Below are 18466 nucleotides of genomic sequence, written 5' to 3' on the forward strand. Positions count from 1 at the left end.
TGCTTACTTGTCGTGTTTTTTGTCTGATGACAATGTCTGTCAGTGTAAATTTTTGAAGGCTCAGTTACCCTCTTTTGAAATTTCTGTTAAACCCCATCACAAACTATATCAGAAGTTCTCAGTCCATGAGTCTTCTACCATTTAAGGGTCAGCCTAAGTAACCCAAAAAGACATGTAAATTTTATTCTGGGATGTTTCCTTATGGGTCTGCCAGGTAGACATAGTCCAGAGAATTCAAGAATTAGCTAAATAGCAAGGTGGGAGATGCTATGGATCTTCAGGTCTCTGAAAGCCAGAGTTTCCAGGATAACTGGAATACAGTTATCAACTGGATACAAGTTGTAGCTCAGACACTGTATCACAGATATCAGAATTCAATTCTATGTGATGAAGAGAATGTTAAAGAAAAGTATTTATTCTTGTTCAGGGGACTTGTGGAACGCCAGTATCATGTTTTCTTAATGCTATCAGAAAGCTCTTATGCCTGGACTATGCCTCTGGATTGGCTAAATGGTGCAATGGCTCACATTTTGGGCTGAGAACATCCATACTCTCCCACTACTTAGTGAATATCATTTGTTGTTTGCCTTTTTCATAATGCCACTTGTTAATATTTTTCCCCCTGCAAAAACTTCTCCCCCATATGTTAGAAACAAAACTTTGTTTTTCTTTACTTGTCTATTCCTGACTTCTCTCTCTTTGCATCACATGTGTTAGAGTTTTCCTTTTGTTGTATTTTATTGCTAAGGGACAGTCTTGAAAGAGGCATTCTTTAGAAGTGAAGCTTGCTGGATCCAGGGGTATTATTATTACCACCACATGGAGAAAAGAAAATTACTTCTATTTAGAGAACAAGAAATACAGGTGTATAATTATAATAGATCCCTGCTCACTCATCTACCTTTTCCTGCAGAGCTGGGGGTACAGTTTGCATTCTTTTCTGCTGTTTTCTTTTAAAAAGTAATTACCATGTGAAGATAGCTTGGATCACTGGATGCAAGGTCAGGCACAGAAATAAGCTCTCTGCTGTTGAGGAGGCTCATCTCTTCTGAATTTATGGAAATGCTAGACATATGGGAGTTCCTGCCAGCCATATCATGGGAGCATAAATCCAAGTGTACAGCATATTCTGAGAACAACAATGGCTCATAAATACCTTTGGTTTTAGAAACAACCTTTTGAAACTTTGCAATGAAATCGATTATGTTAGCACAAATATAATATTCAATTTTGTTTGATTTCATTCTCTCTGTGTGTCTGATTTGTATTGAATTGATTTTTAGGGATGAACTATTGCCATTGTTCCTTTCTTGTTGCCGAGAAAAAAAGGAAAAATCAAGCATTTGTTTTTCTTATGTCACAAGTTTGAAAGTAGTTTTTTTAGTAATTGTTGTATGTTCATATACCATCTGTTTTCTGTTATCTTTCATGGTTTTCTTTAATTTCAGAGCTCTATAATGAGTACACTTGAGAAGTTTGATATACAGACAAATGTTTACATACCCAAATAAAGGTTAGCAGTCACATCTCTGCATGACACTTAAAATCAACAAGTTAATTCTACAAATCTTAAAGATAAATCTAATTTTTTTAAACTTTATACATTCAACCAACTACATGTGCATTTCCATCATCATCTTAAATAAGGGAGTACCTAAGACTTTGGTGATCCTGAACATATACTGGGAAAAGATATTTTTATCCTATTTTTTTTAGAAATTCCCTTAGTATTTACTGGCAATTGCAGTTAGAAAATAGCATTTGGATAATATGGACCTTTTCTCTAAGCCACTATGGTTATTCTCTTGGATTTTAAAAAATTATTATTCTCTATGACCAAATTTATTGAATGTCCTGCTTACAACTGCCTTCCTGAGGTGTTCTGTTTCAGCTCCATTGCCTCTCCTACTTGGTATTTCTAAGTCTCAAATGTCTTCCTTATAGCCAAAATCCTATTCCAGCTTTACCCTTTCTGGATTTTTTTTTTTTTGTTATCTGGTATTTTTAGCTACTTCAAGGAAAAAAAAAAGTGTATTTCTGCTTTATCTTTACTGAGTTTTTTAAATAGTTAATAAACCACCTTGGGTTTGAAGGTGAATTCTTTAGAGCTGCCCAGTTCAACTGCTTCTAAAACATTCTTTTAAACACAAATGTGTGCTCTAAGACAAGATTAAATTTACACAGATTTTTTTTTTTATTGCTTGGTTTGCCTTTCTTAGTAATTTATTTTTTCAAGTATTTATCACAATTTCATCATAATATCCCTCTCTTCCTTGTTCACCAAGAAAAACTTTTAAATTATAAAATCCTGTGGTTTGCGGATAATATGTGAACAGTATGTTTGTAACAGAAAATCATGTTGGCTCTCAAAGAGAACTCCAGCCATATAGTTTAAGACATCTTCATAGACTGTGTGGAGTGTTTGTATTATCAAAGATGAGGAAAGGGGATGGTCCTTGTGTTTAGCTGAGTTATTACTGAGTCAGAAGTTTCTGTTATTTACAGCTCTAAAGGTTAGGGTCTTGATCTGCAATGCCTTTGTCCCAGAACAGAAGTTTGGAGATGTCAGCTCTAGTGTCAGCCATGGGATGCTGGCTCTCAAACATGCAAATATCAAATACAACATCAACACTTTATACTCCATTCTTTATTAAATGCTTTAGGATTTAATGAAATCACATGCAGTATCTGATATAACAGCACAGCTTGTTCTTATGGATTACGTGCTAGAGAGAAGCAAACAAAATTACACTATCAGTGAATTATCTACCATTAGTTTGTCTAGAAGGCTCTTCACAAGCTGTTCTTTTCACTCTTGCTTGTTGCAATAACAGAGGGGTTTTTTGTCTGACATTACTTTCTTTTTATGTGGTTCATGAACAAAAATGTCAGAACAAATCTTGCAAGGTTATCAGTTCTTTCACTTCTTAGCCTGTAGTTCAGTTTTATCTTTTCCCAGAAAGATCAAACTTGTTGAAACTAGTTTGTTAATTCCCAGATGTAGCACAGCCTAATCCCTGAGGTTTGTGCAGGAATGTGCTAGTTCTCCATTCCCTTAATACTTCTAATGAAAAATAAATGTATCCAGTGTCATCCTGGTGAAAACTAATGGTTGTTCTTTTCAGTCATCTATAAATGTTGAAAAGGAGAAAACCCAATACCAGACAAGGAATAGTTACCATTTTTTTCCCACGTATTAGTGTGATTCCTGGCTACAGATGGCTCAAGGCATAACCACAATGTCAATACAGTTCATGTGTTGTTTTTCTTTCTCAGCGTGTGCATGCAGTTACATAGCCCTGCAGGTTAGGAACCAAAATATATTGCACATCAGCAATTTCAATTTGATCCTAAACGTTTTGAAGAACAGCTGCTTCTCTGTTCACAGACTACTGAGGAGCCCTTCAGGAGAAGAAAAACTCCTGAATGGTTACAGAAAATGATTAAGTTTGACAAGCTATTTTTAATGCAAAATTGGGAACTACTTTCTCCCTAATGTAAAATGGGTATCAGACTTCTGATCTAAAGAAGGCCTTGCAAAGATTTAATTAAATACTAGCATTGGAGCTTCAATAGTAGAAAGCAGTACAAGTTAATTGCTCATTTTGTTAAAGCTGTAAGATGTATAAAAATAACACTGAAAAACAGATATATTCCTACTGTTTCCTTTTAAGTGTTACTGTCTATTAACAGAGGATAGATAATTTTTTGAATAAATATTTGTTAGTATGTCCAGAATCAAGAGACATTATTGCCTTTTGCTAGATTCAGAGAATATGAAGTTTATAAAACTTTATCTGTAGTCTGGGATAAGGATTTAAGTACTGGGATTTAAGTACTGGGATAAGTATTTAAGATACTGCTTGTTAATATAGTGAGATTAATAGTAAGAATAATCTTCCTTAAGAAAATATAATTGATCTCTCTAGGAGTCAAAACAAAAACAGGTCCTTTAGAAATTCCTTTAGAAAAAAAAATATTTCAGAACATCTCTTGAATTTGCCTCTTGTGTTTTAAGTAATGGAAAGCTACTATTCTGCCATTACATAGAAGTTGCCAGCAATTCACAGTATATTTTATTTCCATCTTTGTTCTAAACCCCTTTTTATCAGTTGCTGGAAAGTATGAATTTTCCCATATTTAGTTTAAAATGAAAGATGTTACTTTTGGTAGGGAAATTATAGCTTCAGGCCAATTCGTTTCAATCATTTTTTAATTATTCTAGCACGATAAGTATTTCTGCCTGCCTGTATGTAAAAATTTTTTAATTTGAAACAACTGGAACTAGCTTGGCTTGTGGCCTGACCTTGCAATTTCTTATACACTAAATCTGTTGTACTACTTCTTGGGGACTGTTCACATGTGTTAGAATTAATGAGATTGAGTTCTTGTTTTGTCGTTCTCAAAAGAAATCTTCTAAGGTACAGGCCAAGCTTGTAGCCAACTGACTTACTGTGTTATAATATTTGAAATGAAAAGTATTTTAAATTATCATATGTAGTTTTAGATGCATTAGCCTTAAAACTGAGACAGTTTCCCTGTTGTTATTATTTATTATTTCTCTTCCAGTAGTATCTGGGAACATTTGCTAAGTTGTTATTGTGCTAGGTGCACAAAACCCAGTCCAAATGATGGACTGCTCCCCAAGGAATTAATACTTCTTGTTATTTCACCAGTTTCTATTTGCTGAGGATCAGAGGATTGTGGAAGTTAGGAATAGGCCTCTGGATGTTCAACTAGTCCAGCACCCTGGTGAAGCCTGTCCACTTTAGGATGGATTGCTCAGGGCTTTGCCCAGTCAAGTTCTGAATCTCCCAAGGCTGGAGCCCGCATGACCTCTGGGCACATGTTCCACTGCTTCATCACCCTTGTGGTGAAAAAGCTTGTCCTAATACTGGAATTTCCCATGTTCTAGTTTGTGCTTGTTGTCTCTAGCCCTATCCCTGTGCACCTTCAAGAAGGCTCTGGCTTCATCTTCTCTATACCCACCTACTAAATTGCCCTAGACAGCAATTAGATGTTCCCCTTAGCCAGGAGTCCTTAAGGCTGAACCAGCCTGTTTCTCCCAGCCTCCTCTTGTATGTCCTGGTCTCCGGCCCTCTGACTGTCTGGATGGCCTTGCACTGCAGTGTCCTGTGCTAGCTCAGTGTCTTACTTGTGCCAGAGTTGCCAAAACTAGATACGATGCTGCAGGTTTGGTTGTGCAAATGCCAAGCAGAGGATCCAGAACATCTCCCTGGAAGTGGCTGCCCCAAATGCACCACAGCTAGAGGAACTGGCAAATGCTCCTATGCTGGGAACATTCTCAGTTGTAGCCAGCGTAAATTACTGTTGCTGTTGAAAGAAGTTAATTGTTTTGGGTTGACTTTTGCGGGTAATGTGGGACCTAGGGTGGTGTTAGTTTCAACACAGATTTGCCTGGCAATCTCAGTTTGTTTCCAGGCCACACAAATGGCTGTTCTGGCACATGAGAGTGGGCCATTTGGACACGAATGGCAAGGAAAAAGCAGGGCCATTTTCTTTTATGTAGCACTTCTGGTTTGTGTCAGCTTACCATGACTAGACTCCACAGTCTAAAGAGAGACAGAGACATAACTAAGATGGTAAAGACTATGGCCAAGAACCTTCCTATCTATGAAATTAAAAGCTTTAGCTAAATTTTTCTACCAGTCTTGCAAACAACATTTTGAAAATAGTATGTAGATTAATTATATAATATCCATCATAGGTTTATTCTGACAACAGTTGTGTGGAATGCCATCTTGCTTTAATGAGTCCATTTAACTGACTAGTTTTATGGGACTAGCTGCAGAAAAATAAAATTCTTCATTTGCTGTTTTTTTGTACAGTATGATGGCAAATGTCCACATTGGGCTTTTAGTATTGTTATTTAATTTTTTCTTTACATAACCATTAGTTATTTCCCTCAATTGTACCACAGTTTGTTTTTTAAATAAGATTCTACTGAAGGGAGGAACTTAAAAACTCACCACAGTATTTAACATCAGTTGACATTTACTGCAATTTCTAATCATTGGCACAGAATCTGTCTGGCTTCTGCTGCTTTTATGGTTCTTCCAGCTTGTTCCAGTGTTTTTTAGTTGTACCATCCTGCTGTAGATGAGTTAGATGATAATGGTTTGAAGCAGCCAAAGATCTACTTTTATACAGACTCTGTCTGTTCAAAATAATTTTGTTTATTGGTATAAGCAGTGTAAAGATGAAAAGAAAGATTTCTACAAATATCTGTCCCAAAACAATTCTTTCACTACTCAAACAAAAAATCCTTTTGATTTGGGACATGGGAAGCACAAAGCTGACTACTGTCATAATGCTAAGCATACAGGTTGTGCATTTCATTAGGAAGAATTATTATATTAAAATGCTTCATTTACCTTGCTCATGAGCTTATAGAAGCATAAATATCAGGTAAATAAACCAATATTAGATTTACTGTTACTCTATAAAAACCAAATCCACTTTCCTTCTGGAGACTTTTCCACAGAGTTAGAATGTTTGGAATTATTGCCCCTTATAAAGTACTCTGAAAATTCAGTTTGCCTGTTTCATTCAAGGATTTGTGTGAAATTATTTTTATTCTTGTAGCACAGGGCACCAGGTGTTCCGAATACAGGAATACATAATTCCTGCTCCAGAGATATTAAAATTCACAAAAAGACTCGGAATTTTCAGACACTTGAATAGAGTGTACATATATATTTTAATATTATATGTCATCTATCTGTAGTTACTCCAAAACCGTTATTAGTGAATTGATTTCCTGGAAACCTTGGAAGAAGATACAGTCAAAAGATTTTGTGAGATACTTTTTGAAAAAAAAAAAATTCTTACCAGAAAATATTTCTATAACTTTTTAAAGACTGAAATATATTTAATATGCTTGAATAGTTTATACTGCAAGAGAAGTTCGAGCAGCATGATAGCATGCCAAAGAGAAAATTGGACAGATTTAGTTGCCTTCTTATAATTTAGATTTTACTATATTCTTGTCTGGGATCAGTGTGGTTAAAAAAAGTAATTTTAAGTTGGGTGTACACCTTCACCACGCACAAGTTTAACAACAGAGTCCTGCCACACCAGGCTCTGCCTCGAAGTGACCACATCAACAGCGCTTGAAATAATTTGTGCGCTTGCCTGAGTAGGGGCCGCAGCGCTTAGTCATGTGCGTTTAAAAGTAAAGCGATGAAGCACTGTGCGAGTGATGGGATGAACGCTAGGGAGTGTGCTGGCACGGAGGCCCTGCGGAGCGCAGGGTGGCTGCTGTCGCCGGCGCCGGGCCGAAGCTCGGGAAGTGACAGTGGCGAGCAGCGACTCAGGGCTGGGCTCGGCGCTGGCTGCCGCAGTTCCTGGCCCCGCTGCTGCCGCCCGCTCCTCGCTGCGCTCCCCAAACACTTGTTCAGTCACTTGGTTACATCGAGAACTGCGAGCGCTGAATTCAAGCTTCAGGCATGCAGAGCAAGGCCGTCTGAAATGTTTCAGCAGCTGTTTCCCAAGAAGCTGAGCTGCCCATGCAGCAAAGGTCAGGAGAGTGGCTGCTGAATAGGTTCCAAAGAAAGTTTTCCACTGCAAATACGCACTTGGAGTGTGGAAGTTATGCTCGGCTATGAAGCAGGTATCTGAAAATGCTTCAGGCTGCATTCTTCAAGATGCACCAGCAGCCTTGTAATGCCAGCTACAGTAAGGCTTCCCTTTTCATGGGCAAGCAGGACAAAATTTAGTGAAGACAGCAAAATGTAATGTGTCCGCTTACTTACAGTTGGAGGCATACAGTATTATGCCTGCTAGACTGTTTCAGAGAAAAGACAATTTCTCTTCCTTTTCTTCCTGTTTCATTCTTGTTCTTTTCCCTTCCAAAAAGAAGGGAAAAAGCACATTACACTTGACAATACAATGCCATTAAGAAAATGTGTGAAGTGGTGAACATGTTGTTTGATTCTGAAGTCTTCATTGCAGATTTTGGTGAAGTTTTGCTCTTAGTTGTGTGGAACTAGAAGAGATTAATTTTAAGGCCCAGCTGGGAGAAGTTTACTTAAGCTCACCATTAGTTAGAAGAGTTTAACTGCATTTTTACAGAGCCAGCACAGTTGACAGAGACATATGGACATGGCTGCAACACAAATATATAATAATTTTTTAATGGGTCTTTGTCCAAAGGTGGCTTCAGATAAATTTTAGCTATTCTCATCCAAAAATATATAAACTTAATAATTAAACTGAACAGAGTGGTCAAAGTTGAGCAATTTTTTTTTCGTGAAAGAGATTTTCCCTTGTGATGTCCCTTTAGTTAGCTGAACACTGAAAATTTAAAAAAGTATTTTAAAAGTTCCTCACTTAGTGATAAATTTCCCTCAGGAATAGTGACCAAGTTGATTTGCAGCATTTTTTCTCATTAAACCACAAAATGCTTTTGCCAAGACTGTCTCACTGTATCTATTTCACGGATGAATAAACAGAGGCATGTGGGAGAAATGTGATTTTACTAAGAGTTGTATAGCAGGTAAGTTGTAGAAGCTGGAACCAGAACCCACACCTCCTGTGTCTCTATGCCTAGGCTGCTCTCTGTTAGTCTGCTGTGCCTGAAGTACACACTGATTCCAAGCAAGGAGCAAGACACAGCTGAAGATCAGCGTAGGAAGTGGTTTCATGATCATCCTACAATGCACATTTTTAAAAGATACTAAATACTGTTTTCAAATGCAACAGTTGTCCAAAAATGAATGCTGTCAGATTATGATTTTCATTTGCGTGGGTTGTTTTCCAGGCAGAAATTTTAACGGGCATCCCAGTTGGCAACCTTGAAGATGCAGAAAAGGTGGGACGCATGCTGTTAGGAAGAGGGTGTAAGCTCGTAATTGTTACTCTTGGAGCAGAAGGCTGCATGATGATATCAGGAGACGAAGGCATTCCAAAGCACGTTCCTGCTGGGAAGGTCAGGGCTGTGGACACTACGGTACGTTTTTGTGGTTTAACTGTCTTGCTTTGGAAAAGACTGCTTAAGCACTAGGGGAAAGCAGTGAGTAATCAGCCAAATCTTTGGGCACTAGCACAAAGGCTAATTTATGATGTGAAATTGGTATCTTGCTTCCAGTGTCTTATATATTAAATATCAATTCACCTGAGTTTTATAGTCTGTATTGTAGATGACTTAGAACTATTATACTAAAGGTGTCCTCATGTTCCTCCTTTGCTGAAGTACCTGTCTCTGACTGTAGTATGTGATGCCACTGGGTTGAGCTGCAGTCTTGTTTTTCACCTTTGCCCTTTCATTTAATTCATCTTGTCTAGAACTCAAACACTGTGAGAGAATGGAGATACTACTCACAGTATGAAACTGAATGTTTGATTCTTCTGACAAAGCATGAATTACTTACCAAATCTAGCATAAGGTGATTTAAGATATAATTTTTACAGAATATAGTGGAAAAACCCACAAGTTCATGCTGTTTCATGATGACTGTTTTATAATGCTAGGTAAGGGATACTTGGTCAGGTGCATTTTAACCTTTGACATTAGGATACTTATTTGCTTCCAGCTCAGAACTGAGTGCAGAAAACATGCTCTGTTGAAACCCCAAATACAATACCCCCAGCAAAAGAGAAAAACAGGACAGGCAATAGTTAAGATATCATTGCTATGAAAACCTCACCACATTGCACATATGGGGCTATTTTGTGTTCCTAGTATTATCTGACATAAATCCAAAATAATTCCAGTGGAGTTACTGAGAGCAGAGCAGGTCACATTATATGTACTGACTATACATTTAAATGCCTGTTATAATAACGTCATATTACATATGTTCTGTTACAATAGTTCATTAAAATCCTGGAGATTTTACCATCTGGTATGTTCCATATCTGAATTGCATTAATAACAACTAGTTCTTGTAGCATGTTTTTTATCCATGGACCTCATACTGATTCACAAAGAGGAAAGGCAACTGCTTAAAGGATGAGGAAACAGAGGCAGAGGGAGCTGAGATTACCTAGGTCAGTAACATGCAGTAGCAGAGCTAAGAATAAAGTCACTTTATCTCAATCAGAAGATCACTTATAGGTTTGGATTGTGATATTCTAATACTGTGGAAAGCATTGTTTCATTGGTCAATATAATCTTTTTCTGCATAACTCTGAAATAGAGACACTTTGGCTTTATTTTCCTCTTTTTCCGCGTTGTCATTTAGAAGTTTGACCCTGCGTGTACCAGTTTTGGAATGTCTTAAATTTCTAGCTGGGGGAAGGAGACATCACTAAGGTTCTTGGTTCATGCATAGGCTTCTTGGTAGGGCACTGCAGATGCCAAACTGCCTCTGTTTGCTTTTAGCCCAGAATTGGAAGTGCTAAGGAAGTGAAAGGCAGAGCTCCCAAAGCTGTCCAGAAGCAGGGTTTATTAGCTTGGGAGCAACACCTTGTGAACCTGGCAGTACAGCTTCTTGCTCTGGGTTGGTAAATCCACTGCTGCTATCAAAGCTTACTGTTAGAGCTTCTTCTCTATCACACAGAAGTGATGTTGAAGAAATATGTGTGATCTGCTTCTTCAAAAGAAGAAAATTGCTTCCAGATCAGCAATGGTTTGATATCTTAAAGATAAAGAATTGCTGCTCTTGGAATAAAACAGCAATACTGAAACCACACAATGTGGATGAAAAATGCTTTTTATCTTGCCTAGCAGTTCAGAGTTTCATGTCTGAACCAATGTAATGTGCCTCTTTTTAAAAACAGAATCATTTTATTTTAAATAAAAACAGTTCCTTTTAATTTACTAAATCATTGCCCTGCCTCCTTGTGGCCAACAGGTTATTGGCTTGCACATAGCAGAGGATTTTCACAGTTAATTTTGTTAATCTACTTAAATACCAGTGGGTTGTTTTCAGTAAAACAGCTGTGCTTGGTTTATTATTGCAGCCTGAATGAAAAAATATGTGTTGGCCTTCCATTATAAAAGTCTTACAGTGCTTAGTCTGATTATCACTTTGTCTGAAAGCAAGTGGTTTTAAAGCAACCCTCACAAACACTAAGCAAAATAATGTAATCCTCAACTAACCTGGATTGCTCTGTTATTAAAATAAGCATTGAACATTCCAGTAGGACATGTTACTTTCTTCAAGGCATGTCCACAGTAGATCCTTCCCCAGGGGAAGGATCAAACTTGTAAGGTGGCTTACCAAGAAGCCACATACCCACAGGGTATTCAGAGTTCATGTGTATGCTCTTAGCCTGCCATTTGATACTAAAAAAAAGTTGCTACTTTAAACTGCTCTGACTTCAGCATCTCAAGGGACTGGGCATAATCACATCGGGTTTTGTGCCTCTATCTGTATTGATACTGTTTAGATCTGCGGAAGGTGAAGTGACTGCCAGACAAAGAGTTAAATGACACGTGTACCCTGTCACAGAATTTGCAAAAGGCTGCAGAGTCCTTATTAAAAAACATAGTTTGCCATTTAGGAGATACACATACAAGATGCAAAATTAGCTTCAAAGTCCCCTTTCACTGTAGAAATTTCCATGGCTGCTACCACTGCTCAGAGTCCTCTCTGCAGCCCTGCAACTTCAGTACTGACCCCTGGTAATTTCTGTTCTGCACCACAATTTTAGGAATTTTTGAACAACAAAGTACTTGGGTAGGTACAGCCACATGATTAAGAATTTGTGTTCCTTGTCCCAGTTTGTGTGCTCCCCATTCTCCAAGTTCACAGGTTCATCAGAGACACTAAGGGTTGATAGGCTGTAGAGCCTGGGTCTTCATCCCTGCCCTTGAGGTGGTTAATCTGAGTGTTTATTGGCAGAACACTGGGAAAAGCTGGCTCCATCTCCCACTCTGTGGTGGAACATGAATCTTCAAGATTGAAAATCTGGTGTTTTTCACCCACACTAAATCAATACTATAAAGAGGGGGAAAAGGCTTGTTGATTCTTTTTTTTTAGCACTAATTATCTTAGTGTGGGCTTTAGTAATGTATGCAATGCTTTTCATGACTGTTAGCAGAGCTCTCCATACACAGTCCAAAACATGTAGAGCACGAATAGTCGTTCAGAGGGAAGTTTTGCAAGACATGGCATTGTAAAGCTGAAACATCTGTTTCTCCTGTTATAGCTAAATAGTGCAATAAGCTTTTGTTAAGAAAATTAACTTTCCCTTCAATTTACTAGTTCCTGCTATCTACTTTCTGTATGAAAATTTTGGATAAACAGAAAAATAAGTGAATTATTGAAAAATCATCCTCAAATTTTCTCTGTGACAGAAAGATCTGATTAGGCCCACCAGCTGTATCAATTTGTATTTGAAACAGTTGACGTACATGAGACATTTGACACATAATAAAGTACTAATATAGCTATACATTATATTCTAGTTTCATTACTTTAAATAGTTGCTTTTAAATTTACTTGACTATATTAAGTTGAATATATGCATTTACTTTATTTTTGGAAGAAGCTATTTCCACTCTAGGTGAAACTAGTACATGAAGCTACATTAAAATAGCGGTGAAGGATAATTATATAATTCCATTTATATGACACTTCTGTTGGTAGCAGAAGGTTTCACAAATCATTCACAAATCTGATAAGCATTCCACAGAAAACAATAATATCATACACACACATTTTGCAGTTGTGAGTGTGTGAAGCAGTTTGCCTGCTGCTGAAGCAGGAGCACAGCTGAGGTGGAGCACGGCAGCTGCTCACAAACAGTTGTGGGACATGACCAAACTCCATCATGACAGAACTGTACTTGAGGTGAAGGGGATGATCTGTGTGATGAACCACACGATGATCCTGGATTTTGACATCTGCTGCTGCAGTAGCCCTGAACAAGCCATCTTGGCAGAGACATACATGGTCTGTTGAGATAGAAGGCCACAACATCATCCATACTGGAGAATGAAGCTCTGCTCTTTTTGCCCCTTCACCCTTGCTCTTCCCCTCTGCCTCTGACAATCACACAAAGTGTAATTTACAGCACTATTTACATCTGTTTACATTTACTAATTATATTCTATTGAAACTGCCAAGGAAAATTTGTCAGAAGAATGTAATTACTCAAAGCTGGAATATGGCCAGTGGTGAGATTAGTTCCCTTCCATTTTGAAAAAAGCACTATGGGATAGTATGGAGCTGAGCACTTCAAGTGACAGCTGGGAGCCAGGTCAAGTCCTTGAGGTACTGCCAGAGGCCTGCCTGAGGCTCAGTATGTGCAGGTGGACTTCAGAGGGGCATTGAGGTTGTCTGGAGCTCCAGGTTACTCAGGATCTGGCCTTCAGAGCCATGCCAGGCTCCTCTGGAGGTGGGGCAGTCTGGTGGTCAGTGGCAAAGGCAGGCTGGAATGTCCCCTCTGATTCTGGGATTGCTCTGTGGTTCTGTGGTTGCTCCTTGCAGTTGGAGGTGGGTGTCCTGTCTGGGGTCCATGACTCGAATCGGAGAGAATCTGGCAGAATCTCTCCTGTGTAGCGGCATTAGTGGAAAATGGGGGGGTCTCTGAGTAAGCTGGGGCTGCCCTTCTGTTCGCCCCCCATTTCCAGGTTACAGCAGGATGGTCACTTTGGGGAGGAGGTCATCATGACTAACTCATCTAGAGTTAGTTTTTAGACCCTCCAGTTTATACCAGAGCCCAGCTTGGATCAGGATGACAAATATACACTTGCACCAGTTAGGGTGACTTTCTAAATTTTGACTCATCTGGTCTTCTAAATGCATAGTACGGTTGATCTATTTAAGATCTCTTCATCAGTTGACCTCTAGGTTTGCACATACCACTGTTGTGTGCAAGAAGTCCTGCATTGGCACACTCACAGCCAGGAGATGAGGCATCTGCATCTCTGGCTTAGGCATAGATGTATTTTCTTGAAAGGCAAATGGATGCACTTGAGCACACAATATTTAAATGAAAATTTGGAATCACTTCTCACAACAGTGCCCCTAGTAATCACAGCAAATCAACAGTCCCTCTTTTAAATAGAATGGAGAAGCTAGAATGGTTAGCTTTGCAGTATTTCTAAGCACAACCATTAAATTTACCATGTAATTTCTTATATTACCAACATTTTCCCTGTCTGGTTGTGCTTTTTGTATACAGAGATTGCACAGCCTAAGAGAAGCTCACAGGTTGAAGTGCCATGCTTGTAAACATGAAAATCATTTAGGGGAAAGGATAAAATTCAACATTTAATCTACTCTGCCTGAAATTTGACATGAGCATATGATTTATTTTATATAGTCCTTTTCTGTGCAATATTCTCAGAGATATGATACATACTATTGGTCATAATCAAAAATGTTACCATTATTTTTTCATGTCAGTTCTGCAAACGAAAAGCTCATTGCTACAGTATGAATTGTCATCAGATGTTTTCTGTTCAAATCCTGTTGTTTCCCTCGATTTCTTAATACAATTTATTAGATCTGTCTCTTCTATTAGGAGAGAGAATTATGAAGGCTGTCTTTAAACAGTAAATTGCTCACTGGGCAGCTTTGTATTGAACTCTGAAAATGTTACACAACTTTTATTTTAATAAAGCCTCATATAAGTGTATAGCTGTATAATTTTAGATATGTCACAGTATTCAGGCCTGTGCAGCAATTGTGGTCTAAAGAAGGCAGTGTGGTTTAGCAATTTTAACAAAGGACTGATTAAGAGTTCCAGGGCTCTGCAAAAGACTTGCTGTAAATCCTTGGAAGAGTTACGTGTCTTCTTTGTATCCCAATTTATCTGTCCATAAATTGGAGCTGCCATTAATGTGTTGCATATAAGCCATGAGAAGTCTGTTAGAGATCAGAACAGAACCTGGGAGGCCTTTTTCCCAGGCTTTTCATATAACCTCAGGCCAGTTGTGCTTCTTTGGGGGCTTTGCAAACTCATTGAAGTGCTTCTGCTTGAAGTTGAGAGGTCTTGTCTGCAGAAATATGGTTTACACTAAAATTCTCTGACTTAGCTGTATCTTCTGGTTTGGAGGAAGCCTGAGCCAGAGGAGTGAAGTGGACACTGAAATAAAGCCTTAGAATATAAATAAATCCAAAACAGTCCTCCTAATAACAGCAATTCTTTGTCTCCTGACTTTGTGGCCTAACGTCTGAGGCTCAAGGGGATATAAATACAACACTCTGTGCAATGACTAATTACTCAAAATTCTGTGCATCAGCAGAAGTGGGACTTGTGGTTGCCTCTAATATTATCAAATGCCTTTGCTATTTAATAATCTTGTAGCCGTGCATTATTTAGCATGCCGTTTGCACAAAGAACAGTGATTTTATTTCAGTTATCTCTCAACAAAGTAAAAATGCAGCTGGTAGTAAATGAAGCATTTGGCAGACAATGTGTCTGATGTACAGTTCTCTAACTTGCTAAGAAAAGAAAAATGTTGACTGTTTAACCTTTTCCTACCCAAGGATGTAGCAAGGAGTAAACCTTTGTGGTTTTCTATTTTCTTTTTTTCCTTAACCCTAAAATGTATCTTTTTCTTTTTCTTTTTCTTTTTCTTTTTCTTTTTTTTTCTTTTTCTTTTTTTTCTCTTTTTCTTCTTTTTCTTTCATTTTCCTTTTCATTTTCCTTTTCCTTTTTCTTCTTCTTTTTTTCTCCTTTTTTCTCTTTTTTTCTCTCTTTTCTCTTTTTTCTCTTTTTTTCTCTTTTTTCATTTTCAGTTCTTCTTTTTTTTTGCTTTTTCCCATCTTCCCTCTCATTTTCAAGGAAAGAGAAGTTAATGCAGGGCAAACATCTTATTTATCAGTGGAGTTTATTCAGATACACCAACACAGAGTAATTGTGCTCAGAGTTCCCATTAACATCCCACAAAACGAGAGCATAATAGCTTCCTTTCTTTAACATGCAACCCAAATAGGTTATTAAATAAGTTCAGTTCCAGTCATAACCCACTTTCTGACTTAGCCTTCTGCATTGCCTTTTTTACAAATATGGAATCCATTGAATCTTGGAACAGAAAAACCATGAGGGATAAGTTAATCTGCCAGGCACTCCAATCAGTGATCAGCACTGTAAGCCTAAATAAAGCTGCATCTATTATGTTTGAAGTTCAGCTGAACTGTGAAAGGGCACATGACTGAAATGACTGTGTGTGAGTTGACTCACAGTAAAGTCTAGATGGGACTTGCTTAGTTCCTTGTGAGTTTCTGCTTCTGATTCAGGCCTTCTAAAGACACTTCAGTCTCTTAAGGCTTGGTCAGTGGCCTAAGGGAACCCAGGTATCCAGTGACAAGAGGGATTGCAAGAGTGGCATCCCTCTGCATTGGCAGTCAGCTGAGAAAATGTGGAGCAGGCTGGATGCACCCTCTTTCCCCTTGGAGAGCAGAAAGCTACATTATCCCCCTTGTATAAATTGGAAAAGTGGAACAAAAATGTTGGTGACTGGGTGCACTGAAGCACAGGCTAGAATTGTTCTGCTCCAATTCATATAGGGAGTTGGAGTGGTGCAGCCAAAAATGAAGCACAGGCATATATTGTCCCATGCTGCTCTCTTAACTTCTGGACAACATTGTCGTGGAAGGAAACACTGTTTATCTGCCTAGTAACTGTCTATTTTAATCTGTAAGAACAAACAATGTAAACAAAATGAGCAAACAGAAGCAGGCTTGTACAGAACAATTTGCAGTCTTGTTTTCCAGTGGAAGATTCCATGGACCACCCAGGCTTTGCTCTAGTCCTTTTCTCAACCACGGAGCATCTAATTAAATCCCTTTCCATTCCTGACTCTAAGTGGAAGAGAGCCTACAGTCCTGTACAGTTTCTTTCCAGATGGAAATGCATAATTTAACAGAGATACAGCTGACAGGGAGAAGTGGGCCCAAAGCAGTATTAGCATTTGCCACAAATTGCATTAAATTACAAGGGGTACTTAATGAAGACATATTATAAAAAGAAGATTAAAGCCAATCTAGTTTTTAAGCCCCTTCTAAGATTGCAGTGTGCCAGGCAACAAAATACTCAGTAAAAGTACTTTAGTGATACCAAGAGTTGTTTGGTTTTGCTACACATGATCATTAAAAGTCATGGCATTGTGTCTCATTGTGTCCTACAGCTTTATTCCATATACACATATACATACACAAAAAGTTGCTAAGCACCTTACATTGTTTACAACATAAGGAAAGTACTATTCAGAATGCTGTTCTGTAGACAGGGAACAAAACATGCAGACACTGGCTCTTCAGTGGCAAGTGAACCTGTTTCCCTTGTTTAACCATGACTTTTTCTCTATGCTCATCCTAAAAAAAACAGGAGTGGAGGAAAATTTTTGTCAGGCTGTCAGCTGCCTCATTTTTAGAACTGGACATCATTGTAAATATCCACAAAAAGAACATAGCAATGCCGAGTTGCTTTGCATTGGATGCTTCTTGAAGAGGCTGTAGGGAGTTTATGAAAGTATGCTATGAGAGCAGGTGCTGTGGCTCCACTACTGGCATACTGAGAAACATTCCAGTTTGGAAATTAACCCAGTTGATTACTGTTCTGGACATAGAAAGGTAGGGATGCTGGCAGTCTATGTGTAGCAACTCGAGTGTTTTCTCTGTGGGAAAACATGGGAATGGTACCACATCCAGCATCTGCACCTGAGAATACATTCGGATGAGGTCTAGAGAGGCTGAGTTCAGAAATATCTTTGTGCCATCTCACTTCTGGGATGCTTTAGTAAATAAAATAATGGTATAATTTATGCAGGAGAGCAGAGCAGGAAATTACTTTTATTGCTTCTCTTGGACTAACCATGGAATGCAACACAAGTCAAAATCATTACAGCAAAACAGGCTGCATCCCTATTTTGATTTGCTCTCCTCCTCTTGACTTTATGATGAGTCCAGCTCAGGGTCCCCTCCGAGAAGATGCTCAGTCCTGTTATGTAGCTCACCCTGTGCTGGAGCAGATCCTGGGCTGCCAGTGCACACAAGGAGTGCCACTTGTAATGGTGGATAGGATATCTGGGATATCTGAGTTGCAGAAAGGATGAAGAGGAAGGAAGACCAACTGTGTGCAGTCATCCTTTCTAATGCAATTCCTGCAGTTAAAAATAGCTAGCGGAAGCTGGCACTTCTGGCACATCCAGAGCGTCACCTTCCCAAGTATCTTTTTCTGGCCTGAGCTGTAGGAAGTTGCAAATGCAATCCGCTGTGTAATAGTGCAGCATATTCCTGGCCAAACCCCTCACCATTTTTTTCCTCTTCATGGTTAGCTAACAAATGTTATATGCCTCCCTTTCTTCTTTAAAACTGTTCTCTGCAGAACCAAGTATCATCCAGGCCATCGTGGAACATAACTTACTCTTCTCAATTTCTTCACATCAGTTCTGGCTGTGGTGAGAGGGAAGGCAAACCTGGCTCTGGAAACCCTTGCCAGCCTAGCTGCCCTGAAATGCCAATCACAGTAATGATGATATTGAACAATATCAGATTTCATGATTTCACCCAACAAGAGTTTTCAATGCCAAGTAATTTTTGTC

General features: G+C 38.6%; 1 protein-coding gene across 1 annotated transcript in view; it reads left to right on the top strand.

The window, feature by feature from the left end:
* RBKS (ribokinase) overlaps positions 1 to 18466 on the top strand; it is a 71926-nt gene that overhangs the window by 41307 nt on the left and 12153 nt on the right. The window contains exon 7 of the mRNA XM_005483100.4: positions 8783 to 8971. Coding sequence (XP_005483157.1) covers positions 8783 to 8971 — 189 coding nt within the window. The remainder of the gene's footprint in view (positions 1 to 8782; positions 8972 to 18466) is intronic.

The sequence above is a fragment of the Zonotrichia albicollis genome, chromosome 3 (assembly GCF_047830755.1).
Source record: "Zonotrichia albicollis isolate bZonAlb1 chromosome 3, bZonAlb1.hap1, whole genome shotgun sequence".
NCBI lineage: Eukaryota > Metazoa > Chordata > Aves > Passeriformes > Passerellidae > Zonotrichia > Zonotrichia albicollis.